This window comes from Eumetopias jubatus, unplaced genomic scaffold (assembly GCF_037043125.1).
Source record: "Eumetopias jubatus isolate StellerSeaLion01/CBP00866 unplaced genomic scaffold, mEumJub1_p1.0 scaffold_5, whole genome shotgun sequence".
NCBI classification, from domain to species: domain Eukaryota; kingdom Metazoa; phylum Chordata; class Mammalia; order Carnivora; family Otariidae; genus Eumetopias; species Eumetopias jubatus.
Genome location: NW_028274811.1, coordinates 40,835,444 through 40,850,734, shown reverse-complemented (window position 1 = coordinate 40,850,734; position 15,291 = coordinate 40,835,444). Strand labels below are relative to the sequence as shown.

At 35.2% G+C, this 15,291-nt stretch overlaps 2 protein-coding genes across 3 annotated transcripts in view; one reads left to right on the top strand and one right to left on the bottom strand.

The window, feature by feature from the left end:
* Window positions 1–15,291, bottom strand: part of MTREX (Mtr4 exosome RNA helicase) — a 126,989-nt gene that overhangs the window by 57,637 nt on the left and 54,061 nt on the right. For both annotated transcript variants that reach the window (XM_088023309.1, XM_028119130.2), the window contains 3 exons: window positions 13,776–13,948; window positions 13,182–13,250; window positions 839–967 (listed from right to left, as the gene is read on the bottom strand). In XM_088023309.1, coding sequence (XP_087879435.1) covers window positions 839–967; window positions 13,182–13,250; window positions 13,776–13,948 — 371 coding nt within the window. The remainder of the gene's footprint in view (window positions 1–838; window positions 968–13,181; window positions 13,251–13,775; window positions 13,949–15,291) is intronic.
* On the top strand, window positions 9,055–9,453 carry LOC114221021 (ubiquitin). The gene has a single exon (XM_028119133.2). The coding sequence runs from the start codon at window positions 9,139–9,141 to the stop codon at window positions 9,370–9,372; it is 234 nt and encodes a 77-aa protein (XP_027974934.2). The 5' UTR covers window positions 9,055–9,138; the 3' UTR covers window positions 9,373–9,453.

Here is a 15,291-nt window from a genome sequence, read left to right as displayed (position 1 = left end):
TATAACCAATAATATTGTAATAACTCTGTACGGTGGCAGATGGTAACTACACTTATTGTGGTGAGCATTTCTTTCTCTTTTTATTGAGTTTTTTTTTTTTTTTTAAGATTTTATCTATTCATTTGACAGAGAGAGACACAGGGAGAGAGGGAACACAAGCAGGGGGAGTGGGAGAGGGAGAAGCAGGCTTCCCGCCGAGCAGGGAGCCCAATGCAGGGCTCAATCCCAGGACCCTGGGATCATGACCCAAGCCGAAGGCAGACGCTTCATGACTGAGCCACCCAGGTGCCCCTTTCTGAGCATTTGTAATATATATAAATGTTAGTCGCTGTGTTGTACCCCTCAGATTAATATAATGTTATATGTCAACTATACTTCAACTAAAATTCTGTTAAAAGCACATGTAAATTAAATGGTTACAACTAAGGAAACTTATGCAGGATTTTTAATTATCAAATTACTGCTTCAATATTTCATAGGAATGTACTAAACAGCATGGATGATGTAAAACTGCAAAGTTATTTCATCACAAAAATGATAAATCATTATAGTTCAAGCAAAATTCAACTTCATGTGAAAATTTATATTATTAAATTCTCTTTATCTTTCACTTCATCATTATTTACCTGACCACAATCTGATAACAGAAACAGAGCTTTAATCTCATTAATCACCCTTCTGATATTTTAGATGGCTTTAACATACCTTTAAAAGCCTTGAAATCTTCCCACTTAGAAATCAAGATAGTATGTTCATTATAATCATACTCAGGAAATCTAGTGATTATACATAATTCAAAAAGTATTTGAAATCTGAAGATGAAAAATAAAGTGCAAACCTGCATCTCTCCTTTCTCATCAGGTTTAGCTGGTTTTGCAGCCTCAGTAGCTGAATTTTTCAAACTTTCTTTGCTACAGCGCAGGAGTACTTCAACTACATATAAAGGATCCAGTTCACCAGAATTAGGCTAGAAGAAAATAAGATAAAAGAAGCTCATTATTAAATACTGGCCCACAAATTTTAAGTTCCATTGGTACAGGGACTATGTTCTCAGCATTTAGCATTATGAATGGCACATACTGCACAGTAAATGTTTATTTCATGAAATGAAGGCTGTCCTTCATCTTTCAACATGCTCCACTGGATGAGAAAACACAGAAATTACTTGATACTTATGAATTCAGATGAGACTGTGTGTGTGTGTTCAGGGTGGTATGACTGTAGACTTGATACTTATGAATTTAAATAGTATGAACTGTCCTCCCTCTGCCCATTTCCCGGCTCACACACTCTCTCTCTAAAATAAATCTTAAATAAAAATAGTATGAGTCATTAATTGACATAAAATGCCATTTTAAGTTTCCAATGATAAGTTTATAATTTTAAAATTATAATTAGAAAAAGAAACCATAAGAAATCAACAGTTTCAGAAAATAAAACTGTATCTTCAAATTATCCTAATTAAACATGAAAATTATACTGAACATAGATTATTGCCTAGTACACTGGCACCTCTATAATGTGGTTTTATATAATTTTATTAAAAAACTTTGGTCTTATATTCTCTAATAAAAATATAATTCTCAAGATCCAAAGATTAATTACATCTGTAATTTATGATAATTTGCTTGACAGCAGTATCTTTCAAACAGCAAAAAGATATTTTTCTTTGGTCTTTTTAATTCAATATTTGAGTGATCCTTTTGCATAAAATGATAAAAGGAAAGTTATTTTGATTGAGGAGCGAACAAGTCGAAGAATTAACTGCTTGGTATCCCCTAGGCACAGTTACTGTTCAAAACTGAAAAACTTTCAAGAAATGACAAACTCATACCTATGATCTATTTCTGCACTAAACTACCAATCGCTTAACAAATACATTTCCAAATACAAACCAAAAATACAACCATAATTATCTTAAATTACTGAATTCAAATTTCTGAATACATAAGCTCCATTCCTCAAAACCCAATTTTTTTCTCCACATACTTTTTTTCCCCCAAAATATGGTTATTTTTAAATGTTTCATCAAAACATTCTTCATTTTGGTATAGACACAAACCAAAGCTGAACATTTTTTTCAATTAAGTCTGTAGCTGCAAAGATTATGTATTTATGTAAAGCTTAGTCAATATAAAATGATTTTATAAAACAATGAGCTAAGAAGTTAGGACCCAACTGTTAATCTTCCAGGAGACAAAAGACTGTAAGGAGAATCAATGACTGTTATCTTTGCTTCCAGAGGGGAAAAAACCCTCTGTGTAAGATCCATTCCAGTTTGATGAATGAATTAACTCCAAAGTGTTAGGTGACGAGTATTTAAACAAAAATAATCTATGATTTATGAACAGTCTGTAATGTATCTAGATAATCTAAAACTGTCTTGTTGGGTTTAGTTCCAATTCTATAGATTTTATTTTTAAATTTAATATTCTTCCTCTGTAAGCTAAAACAATCAAAGAAGTGACCATTGGAACTCAAGTATATCTATGTAATCTTTCTTTGTAAAGTTGCCAAAATCACTCACATTACAGAGATATCCTTAAGTGTTACTATGGGAGCACACTTCAAAGACTCTGTATTGAGGCATTAAGTGGAAATTTGCTGTTAAAAATATTTCTTAAAGATTATAAAATAATTTGGGGCACCCACGTGGCTCAGTTGATGAAGCAACTGACTCTTGATTTTGGCTCAAGTCATGATTTCAGAGAGGGGCTCTGTGCTGAGCGTGAGGCCTGCTTAAGACTCTCTCTCCCTCTCCCTTTGTCCCTCCCCCTGCATGCATGCTTTCTATCAAAAAGAAAAAAAAAAGATTGTAATATCGTTCTCACTGAACTACTTCTAAGCTCTACACTGTGGTAAAGGTGGATCAACAATGTCATCCTTCACATAAGAAAATAATTACTAAATGTTCTAGTTGGCTTAATGATTGTCTTAGTATAAATTCTTTAAATTTTTACACCTATGTCCTTATTTTTAACTTCCTAAACACATAATTGAACTTTTTTCCCTAACTTTTCATTCCTTTTAAAATGTGGCCAATTCCATACTATAAGTGGAAATTATCAGATTAAAATATAATTCTGATGAAAATTTCAAGTTCGTAGAATATAAAGAAACAATACAAAATAAATGTTGACAATCACATTTCTCTCTCTTTAAAATGCTTCAAATATCTTCTTCCTTAGTGTGTATTTTTCCTGTCTCTACACCAAACCCTATTAACCACAAAAATCTCTGTATTAGTATTCTGGCCTAGATTACAAAATCAATAAAAAAAGTATTTCATGTTTTTAGTGAACAAATGTAAGCAACTCAGTGGAGAAATAAGTTTCACCACCAATTTAAGCAGAAAAAAAAAGTGAAATATGTTCTTCTCTATTCCCCATTTCATATTTGCCTAAAAGAATTTTCATCAGCTGGCACTACTTTTATACATGGATTAAGGACCAAGAGAGGTAAATCACTTAAAAACTTGTTCACTATGTATGTGTGTGCAAATGTAATTATAATTATGTTAGGTATAATTTTTCTCCCTTAAAAATAGAAAACCTGAGATCAATTACCAGCATGACGGCATGGTAGCATATCACACACCCAGCTCCCTGGCAAACTTGAGAAAGTTCTAAAAAACCAACCATGTAAAGTCTCTGGAAATGGTTCTAAGGGCACATAGCAAGTGAAGAAACATCTATTCAAGAAAGTCCACAAAATTCATTAGGAACAACGTTAAGTCTGATATCTAAACCAAGATCACTCCCACCTCATCTCTCCTAGCTCAGCAAGACAAAAACTGCAGACTAGTGAAGCCAAAAACACAGTAGGGCTCCCTCTCCCTGCAGCTCTTAGTTGGAGGGCAATCTTTCCACAAGGCGTAGGATGGCAGCATTTCTTATCCTGCTCCCACTCATTAATGAGCAAAAGTTCTGGGCAAGTGAGGCTGAGTGGTGGGGACACCCTTCTTCTGCCCAGCCACCAATGGTTGGCCAGAGACTCTATCTTAGGTGTGGTACTGCTAAGAATACTGGGGCCTCAATTACCCTTGTTTACCCTGCCTTTAAGGCATTGCTGTCATGCTGGGAGAGGCAAGCTATAAAGACCTGATGCTTAGGGCACCTAGGTCTCTCGGTTGGTTGAGAGTCCTACTCTTGATTTCAGCTCAGGTGATGATCTCAGGCTCCTGGGATTAAGCCCCATATGGGGCTCCCCACTCAGGAGGGGTCTGCTGGTCTCCCTCTTTCTCAGCTTCCCCCCAATACATGCTCTCTCTCTAAAATAAGTAAATAAAATCTTAAAAAATAAAAAAAGCCTCCATGCTTCATGTAGTCCACAGGTCCTAAAGTGTCACTCAAAAGGAAGAAGGTTATGAGTGGGGGTGGAACAGACTTCACTCATTCGAGCTAATGACTAAACTAATAAACAAGCAAATAACAATGTACCTGTGTGAGGGGAGGGAAGGAGGGACCAGTACCAAGAGTGCTACAATATATTATTTAAAATGTCCAATTTCAAAGAAAAAATTATAAGACATTAACAGAAAAGTATGATTCCAGACCTAAGTACCAGAAAAAAGCAGATAACAGAAGAAAATGCCTGTGAGAGTGACCAGATACTGGATTAAACAAAGACTTAAATGAAGCCAGCATAAATATTTTCAAACTAAGGGAATCATAATTAAAGAAGTAAAGGAAGGTAAAATAACAATGTCATATCAAATAGAGAATAGCAATAAAGAGACAGATGTGATAAAAACCACCAAAAACGAAATTCTTGAATTCATAAGTACAAGTATGCCTGAAATGAAAGAAATCACTAGAGGGGCTCAAGAGATCTGAAGTAGCAGAAGAAAGCAGCAGCACATCTGTACATAGCCTGATAGATTACATAACCCAAAAAAACGGGGAATAAAAAAGGAGAAAATGAACAGAACCTCAGACAAATGTAGCATACCAATAAGTATAATAATATACCCATAATGTGAGTACCAGGAGAAGACAGAAAGAGATGAAAAAATATCTGATGAAATAATGGCTGAAAATGTCCCAAATTAACTGAAAAATATTAATCTACATACTCGGGAAATTCAATGGACTCCAAGTAAAATAAATATAAAGAGATGAGCAGAGACACATCATAATAAAAATGCAAAAAGCCAAAACAAAGGAGAGAATCTTGAAATCAGCAAGAGGGGAAAAAAAAAAAAAGACTCCTCTCTTATAGGGGACCACAGTTAAGATTAACAGCAGAAACTTCTCAGCAAAAACAATGGAGACCAGAAGGCATGTTCACAGAAAAACACTTGTTAACCAAGAATCTATAAATCCACCAAAGTTATCTTTCAAAAACAGAGAATTTGTTGCTAGCAGAACCCACTTTATAAAAAATATGAGAAATTCTTGAGGCTGAAAGCAAGTGATACTAGACATTAATCTGAATCTACATGAATAAACAGAGCACTGGTAAAGGTAATTATGTAACTAAAAGGACAGTATAAAAATTATTTCTTTTTCTACTAAATGATTTAAAAATGAAATAATACATATATATTGAATTGTTAAGTCTGCAACATATAGGAATGTAATATATTTTCCAATAATGGCACAAAGGAGGTGGGTAGGAGCAAAGTTGTACTGAGCTAAGGCAAAAACTCCAGATGGTAACTTGAATCCATAGGATCCAATAAAATAAACCAGAAATGAAAAATAATGAGATTAATATAACAAGAGCTATAAATACTTGCTCTTTCTTCTCTAAGCTTCTTTATAAATCATAAAATCATATTAAGTTATAATTATAGCATGTATTGTTGGGTTTGTAACATTTATAGATTATATCACAAAAAGAGGGAAAATGGAACAAATGTATATGGGAATAATGTCTCTACGTCTCATTGGAATTCAGTATAAATCTGAAACTTATTCTGTTAAGTTAACATGGAAATACAGGATATGAAAGGCCCTAACAACCACTAAGGAAGTAAAAAAAAATTGAGATGTAGAGAAATAAAACATAAAAAGTAGAGAAAGAAATCATTAAAATAAAATGAAAAAAAAAGCTGAAATGTTATGTTAGAACATAAGCACTTAATGCAAAAGAAAGCAGTAAAGGAGGACTAGAAAAACAAAATGAAACTACAGAACAAAAAGCACAATGACAGCCACAAATTCAATATCAATAACACTAAATGTGAATAGATTAACCAGCTGATTAAGGAACCGTAACAAGAGGCAGAGATTTTTCAGACTGAATAAAAAAAGATCCAACTAGTCTTCAATACCTTACTTTAATGCATAGAACAAATAGACAAAAGATCTGCAAGAAAAGAAACAGAAGACTTGAACAACACCATAAATGAACCAGACCTAACAGACATCTATAGAATATCTCACCCAAAACAGAATATACATTCTTCTCAACTACATATAAACATTCTGCAGGATAGACCATATGTTAGGCCATTAAACAAATTTCCATAAATTCAAAAGGACTGGAATAATGCCAATTATTTCTCAAACAAGAAAGGAATGACATTAGAAATCAAAAACAGACAGAAATTTGGGAATTTCACGAATATATGGAAATTAACGCACTCCTAAATAGCTAGGGGGTCAAAGAAGAAATCAAAAGAGAAATTAGAAAATACTTGGAAGTAAATGAAAATGAATTAAAACATACCAAAACTTATGGGATGCAGATAAACTATCATCCTGGAGGGGAATTTACAGGCATAAATGCCTATATTAAACTGGAAGAGAGATCTCAAATTAATAACCTGACCTCTTACCTTAAGACAATAAAAAAAGAACAGAAAACTAAAACTGAAGCTAGCAGATACAAGGATTAACAAAAATATAGCAGAAATTAATGAAATTGAAAAATAGAAAAATCAATGAAACCAAAAGCTGGTTCTTTGAGATCAACAAAATTGACATTTAGCTAGATGAAAGATTCAAATTATTAGAATGAGAAATGAAGGAGGGGACATTACTAACCACCTTCTGGAAATAAAAAGGATTATAAATTAATATCATGAACAATTATATACAATTAGGTAACTTAGATGAAATGGACTAATTTCTAAGAAAGCATATCATTGAAATTGACCCAAGAAGAAATAAACAATCTGAACAGACCCTATAAAACTGACTTAATAATCATAAACTACACTCAAAGAAAAGCCCAGGCTCAGGTGTTCTCACTGCCGAAGTCTTCCAATTAAAAAAAAATTAATACCATTTCTTCAAAAACTTGTCAAAAAAACAGAAAAAAGGGGAACACTTCCAAATTCATTATGAGGCCAGCACTAACCTGTTAACCAAACCCAGACAAAAACATCCGAAGAAAACTATAGACTGGTATCTCCTATGAATGTAGATGCAAAAGTCTTCTGCAACATACTAGCAAAATGAATCCAGCAACAAATAAAATGAATAATGCAGCATGACCAAGTGGGATTTATCCAGGAACCCGAAGTTGATTTAACATTTAAAAATCAATTAACCTAATATAGCACATCAGAATAAATACCAAATGGAATTAAAAACTACATGATCATCTGAATAGGTACATTAAAAGCATTTGACAAAATACAATAATCTTTCGTAACAAAAACACTCAACAAATTATGAATAGAAAGAAACTTCCTCAACTTGGTAAAGGACACTTAAAAACCCAGAGCTAACATCATTCATAATGGATAAACACTGGATGTTTCCCCCCTAAATTCGGAAAAAGACTAGGATATCTGCTCTCATCACCTCTATTAACATTGTACTTGAGGTTTTAGCCATAACAAGTAGGCAAAAAAAGAACTAAAATGCAGCCACATTGAAAAGGGAGAAAACCATCTCTATTTGTGATATGACATGGCCTTGTATACAGAAAAAAAGTATAAAATTTATACTTGAAAAACAATAAATTACCAAATAAGAATATCGAAATAAGGGGCGCCTGGGTGGCTCAGCCGGTTAAGCAACCGACTCTTGATTTCAGCGAGGGTCATGAATGATCTCAGGGTTGTGAAATGGAGCCCCATGTCCAGCTCCTCGCTCAGCGGGGAGTATGCTCTGCCTCCCACCCCAAGCTTGCACGCGCTCTCACACTTGGCTGGCTCAGTTGGTTAGGTGACTGCCTTCGGCTCGGGTCATGATCCTGGAGTCCCAGGATTGAGTCCTGCATCAGGCTCCCTGCTCGGCGGGGAGTCTGCCTCTCCCTCTGACCCGCCCCCCCCCCATGTGCTCTCTCTCTCATTCTCTCTCAAATAAATAAAATCTTAAAAAAAAATAAATCTTTAAAAAAAAAAGTCTGTAAATATGAGGGAAAACTTGCTGTGTTCATGACTGAAAGACTCAATTATGTTAAGACAGCAATATTCAAGCTGATACACAGATTCAGTGTAAGCCCTCTCAGAATCCCAGCTGACTTCTTCGTAAAAACTGACAAGCAGATAATCAAAATCATATGAAACTGTAAGGATCCCAGAATAGCCAAAACAATCTTGAAAAGAAGAACAAAGCTGGAGAACTCATAAATCTATTTTTTTTGAAACTTAATTACAAAGATATGGTAAATGAAGACCATATGGTACTGGCACTGGGATGGACACAGAGGTGAATGGAACTGAGAATCTAGAAATAAAGGCTATGATCTTCTGAGTTTTGACGAGGATGACATGATCATTTAATGAGGGAAGAGTTTTCCAATAACCAGGGCTAGGACAAGAATGAAGCTGGACCCTTACCTTATACCACATACAAAAATTAACTGGAAATGGATCAGGGACCTAAATATAATAGGTAAAACTATAAAACTCTTAGAAGAGTGGCTGGCATTGTCGGGTGTCGGTGTCTTGGCATCTGGGTAACTCGACATGATTGCATCCAGTGTCCTTGCATTCGCTAACAGGTCAAAATGCAGATCTTCGTGAAGACCCTGACCGGCAAGACCATCAACCTAGAGGTAGAGCCTAGTGACACCATCAAAAATGTGAAGGCCAAGATCCAAGATAAAGAGGGTATCCCCCCTGACCAGCAGAGGCTCATTTTTGCAGGCAAGCAGCTGGAAGATGGCCACACTCTTTCTGATTATAACATCCAGAAAGAGTCGACCCTGCACCTGGTTCTGCGCCTGAGGGGTGGCATGCAGATCTTCATGAAGACCCTAACTGGGAAGACCATCACCCTGGAGGTGGAGCCCAGTGATACCATTGAAAACGTGAAGGTGAAGATCCAAGATAAAGAGGGCATCCCCCCTGACCAGCAGAGGCTCATTTTTGCTGGCAAGCAGCTGGAAGATGGCCGCACTCTTTCTGATTACAATATCCAGAAAGAGTCAACTCTCCACCTGGTTCTCCGTCTGAGGGGTGGCTGTTAATTCTTCAGTCTTGAATTCATAGTGCCCAATGATGGCATTGCTCTGCACTATAGCCATTTGCCCCAATTTAAGTTTAGAAATTACCAGTTTCAGTAATAACTGAATCACTGGTTTTCTCAATTGCTGTTCAAAATGTTAATGAAAGTTTTGTTGCACGGTAGCATGAAAAAAAAAAAACTTAGAAGAAAACACAGAGGTAAATCTTCATGAGCTTGATGTTGGCAGTAATTTTTATATATGACATCAAAACCGTAAGTAACAAGGAAACAAAAAGATTTAATTTGGATTACATCAAAATTAAAAACTTGTGCTTCAAAGGACACTATCAAGAAAGTAAAGATAATCCACAAAATGGGAGATAAATATCTGGAAATCAAATATCATAAAGAACTCATATAACTTAGTAATAAAATGACAACTCAATTTGAATGTGGGTGGGCAAAAGAGCTGAAAACATTTCTCCAAAGAATATACAAATGGCCAATAAGCACATAAAAAGATCCTTGGCAATATTAGTCATCAGGGAAATACAAATCAAGACCACAATGAGATACCACTATATACTGAGTGTAATCAAAAAGTCAGATATTAAGTGTCGGTGAGGATGTGAAGAAATAAAAACTATCATACATTGTTAATGAGAATGTGAAATGGTGCAGCCACTTTAGAAAACAACCTGGCAGTTCTTTAAATGGTTGTACGGTATCCACAGGATCCAGCAATTTCACTCCCAAGAGAAATGAAAACTATGTCCACATAAAAACTCAGACATCGATGTTTATAGGGGCATTATTCATAATAGCCCAGAGGTAGAAACAATCCAAATGTCTATCAACTCATGAATGGATAAACAAAATGTCATGTATCTGTACAATGGAATGCTATTCAATCACAAAAACGAACAAAGTGCTAATACACACTACAACATGCTTAAACTCTGGAAACATGCTAAGAAGCCAGTCGCAAAACACCATATCACGATTCGATTTTATGAAATCTTCAGAACAGGCAATCTATAGAGAGTAGATTAGTAGCTGTTCAGGATTGAGGGTATGGGAGCACAGGGTGGGAATGACAAAAGTTTCCTTTTCCTTTTGAGAGGATAAAAATATTCTAAAATCGATTGTGGTGATGGTGAATTTACTAAAAGTCACTGAGTAAACAGTACAGTATATAAATAATATCTCAGTAAAACTGTTGAAAAAACAAACATATAAGTAATGTAAAACCAGTGAAAGAAATCTATAGCACTTCAGTACCCTACAAGTAAAAATATTCTGCCCTAGCAATATTCTCTTAGATATAGACAAGTTATGGAATGAGTAAACTGGCAAAGGCTTTTCCACCATGGGTTATATAAGTATGAATGGAACCACAACATTTAGCATTTACCGCCACACTTTTCACTGTACACGAAAAACAGAATAAAGAAAATATAAAAGGGCGCCTGGGTGGCTCAGTTGGTTGAGCGACTGCCTTCGGCTCAGGTCATGATCCCGGAGTCCCGGGATCGAGTTCCACATCGGGCTCCTGGCTCAGCGGGGAGCCTGCTTCTCCCTCTGACCTTCTCCCCTCTCATGCTGTTTCTCTCTCTCTCTCTCAAATAAATAAAATCTTTAAAAAAAAAAAAAGAAAATATAAAAGCCTGTAAGTCATATCTGAGTTCTAGTCAGGCTCAAATGAATAATACCCATGCAATCTTCGTCAAGGTTAAAATTCCAAGCTTTACTTCACTGTATATTTAAAATAAGGTGGGGGGGGACACAGAATGAGAGGCAAACTTTATCCAGTTTAATACTATTGGCTCAATACAGCCAACTTTTCACATATCTAAGTTTGAAATCTTATCATCACTAAAGCTCCCCCCAACTTCCCACATAAGACTGCCCATTCTAGTTCCTCGGTATCCTCCATCTGAACCCTTATTCTTTACCACCTTCCTTCTGACTCACCCAAAAAGAGTTAAGTCTCCTTAACTGACAAACTTGTATCTACTATGCTATCTGTTTCAATATCCTTCAAACACTGTCAATACAGTAACTTCTGATCAGATCAATCCCTTCCTCAAAAATAAACAGATTAAAAAAGCAAACAACCAAACTAAACCCAAGCAAACCAATCAACCAACCAACTAATCAAACACCTACCAGTGCTTTCACATGTTTAGATACCTAGACTGAATATACTCAAATCTGTATTTTAACCATTTTCTGTGATTAACTTCAATATTTCTAAAAGATTTCACTTTTTACCTGAAATGTTCTGGGCCTGCTGCATATCGCTGCTCCTCCAGCAGTAAATTTCCATCAAATGAATGCTACTCATTCTCCAAGGTTCCTTTAAAAATTTTAAATTATCTTCCTAATTAGATGCCATCTCTAATAGCTCAGACATAACTTCTTCCTCCTCTGTGCTCCAAATGTACTTTACTTGTATCTTTACTGAAGTATTTATACTATTCTGCCTTTTATTTTCATTATCTGCTTTCTGCTATTCATCAAATGAGTAAGCACAGAGATTTTGTGTCTGTGGTTAATGAATGCTTATTAAATTGGGATCAAATGAGATAACAAGTGTGACAATACTTAAAGAACAAATCTTATATATAATTACTAATGAAGATGGTAATGTATCAAAATAGTAATAACAAACTAAATATCCTTAAGAAGTTCCTCAGTGGGATTAATCACAGATCATTCACCAAAAGAGCCATCACAAACCTAAGAAATTTTATTTATCTGAGAGAGAGAGCACGAGCAGGAGAGGGGCAGAGAGAGAGAGGGAAGCAGAATCCCCACTGAGCAAGGTGCCTGATGTGGGGCTTGAACCCAGGACCCTGAGATCATGACCCGAGCTAAAGGCTGATGCTGAACCGAATGCACCACCCGGGTGCCCCCAAACCTATGAACTTGTTTTTCCCAACAAATGACTTCATTATCTCTAAATTCATTTACGTATTTCAGGAGTAACTTCCAACCCCAAAGCTTAATTCCTACTTGCTCTATACCCAGGTGGAACAAAGTTAATGACGACAAAATCATGACATGGTTAACCTTATGAGAATGCAGATATCTTATGCAAACTATTTTTTTTTTTTTAAGGTTGCTCCACACCCAGCGTGGAGCCCAGTGTGGGGCCTGAACTCACAACCAAGATTAAGACCTGAGCTGAGATCAAGAATGAGATGACCAACGTACTGAGCCACCCAGGTGCTCTCCAAACTATTCATTTTTAAAGATAAAGAAAAATATACATGGAGATACAAAATGCTGCCTGAGGTCACATACTGGGAGACAAAGAAAATGTAACAGGGTGGCTAACTTAATTTCAAGATAGTCGCTCATCTAACACAGTAACAAAATCTTCCTTAATTTTACACATAATCTTTTCAAAATATTTATATAAATAATGACAAAAGCCAACTTTATTATTGTTTTCTCTTAGAATAAGTAAAACCTAACTAGTTCTAATACCTTTTCTTCAACTATTATATACCTAAATCAAAATTCTAGTTTTCCCTATCAGAAACTAATTCTTTCTAATATTCAATTTAAAGAGTAAAATTATAAAAAGTACTGATGAATTCAGAGAAGACATGTAAACTGTCATGAAATTAAAATCTGTTGTTTGGAAAATAACAGCACTTTGAAGACAAAATTTAAGATTATTCAAAAATGTAATTCCTTATGGCAGAATTTATTATAGCTTCTCTTAATGTAACACTATTTCTACTTTGATCAATTTCATGAGTCTGAAAAACTCTTTACTAGAACTTTGTATATGATTCTACCTTAAGGGCAATAGTTTACCTTAACATTTGACTTCTTTGAAAAATTTACCACTACTCCCCAGCCAAAATCATCTCCTTCATTCTTTACCTAAAAAGAAAGGGAAGCAAGTAAATAAAAACATTTATGTTCAAAAAGCAATTTTATAGACTTCCTTGCCCACGTTATAGTTTTCCTGGTAAAATATTTTTTGAAAGATCAGTTAAACTTAAGGAAAAAGATATTAACCCCAAAGAAAAAAATCACCACCAAATATCATAGGCCTCTAAAACAGCAAGAATAGGAATATCTCCGTTGGCAAACAAATTTCTAAAATGATATGACGTATTTGTTCTGAGACTGTATGAAATTTTTAATATTTTATAGCTAATGAATTCATCCAAGACTTAAAACTGCACACAAAACTGCTTCTATTTTTTTATTTCATAACGGGAGATATTTTATATGTCAATTCCAAAAGTGTCTCCTTCGATTTATATCTCCCAAAATGAAAATTAGTGGAGATTAAAAGACCTTCACACAGGATCCCACCCCCAATCAATTCCACGTGAACAGTGCAAAACAATATAATTATTATAGAACAACAATTAGCATCTTTACCCAAAAATGACATACCTTTACCAAACGACCTGGCTGTAGAAATGGTAAGCAATACTTTGGTTTATGAATGTATTCTTCAATTTCTTTACCCAGTTTGGCAAGCTGCTGTCTAATCTTATAATAGATAATGACACTTTCCTCATTTGGTATTACTATTTTATTATACTGTTCTTCTGAGTTCTTTACCTCTGTAAATAAAACACAAGTAAAATATTAAAAAAATACTTTATGTAAAATTATACAAAGATACATCTGTTTTCCTACTACAAATGTAGGAAACAAAGTCAGCTTGCATAGATTAGAAATTTTGTGGAAAAACTTCAGAGAGAACTGCACATCATTCTGAGTCTTTTCTTTCTACATTAACGTCCTCCAACTCACTAATTGTGAATCCTCAAATTGAGACTGAATTGGCAATGATCGTATCTGGTGAGTTGTTTCTCTCCTATAGACATGGGAGAGGATATTAACTAATTAAGAATTCTAGGCCTACATTGCTCAACACAGCACTGTCCTATAAAACTCTTTGTTAACGGTAGAAATGTGCTAGGTCAGCTTTTTTTCAATATACTACCAGCAGACACCAGCCTTATGTGGCTATTTAAATTAAAATTAATGAAAATTAAATACTTAGCTCCTCAATAGCACAATTTCAAATATTCAACTGTCAGTAACTCAACTGGTTACTGACTTCTGGACTTGAATAGCACAGGTACAGAACATTTCCACCACTGCAGAAAGTCCCTTCAGACAGAACTCATTTGGACCTTTAATATGTTGCTTTAAATTTCATCAAGAATCCAGTTTGCTACTGTCATGAGACCTCCACCACCATCAGGGTCTAGGTCCCTAAAACTGAGAACAGGCAATTCAACTACAGTTCTTTCTCTACTCAGTCAATAGCCAAAACATAGGCTCTTTTCCCCAATTTTTCTCTTAGCTCATCTAACCATCTATGATAGCATTTCCTGCTCAAATTCTTGCTGACCTCCCTTCCTCACTCATTTCATTACGCGTCCATCCCATTGTGAACAAACACTATTTCAACTGGAGTAAAATACACAAAACATAAAACTCACCATTAATATATTTAGTACATTCACAACATATGCAACTATCACCATCACATAGTTCTAAAATATTTTCATTGCTCCAAAAGGAAACTCCATATCCACTGGGCAAACACTCATTTCTTCCTTCCCTCAGCCCCTGACAACCCTTCTGTCTACTTTCTATCTGTAAGGATTTATCTACTCGAGGTATTTCATATATATATATGCAATCACAGTATACCAAGGCCTTTTGTTTGGCTTCCTACACTGAGCATGTTTTCAGGGTTCATCCATGTGGATAGCAGCATAGCATGTATCACTACTTCACTCCTTTTTATGGCTGATTATTTCACTATTTGGGTATACCATTTTAGTGATCTGTTTACCAGGTGATGGACTTTGAATTATTTCCACCTTTCAGCTACTGTGAATAGTGTTTTTATGAACACTGATGCACATGTTTTTGTTTGAAAGTATTT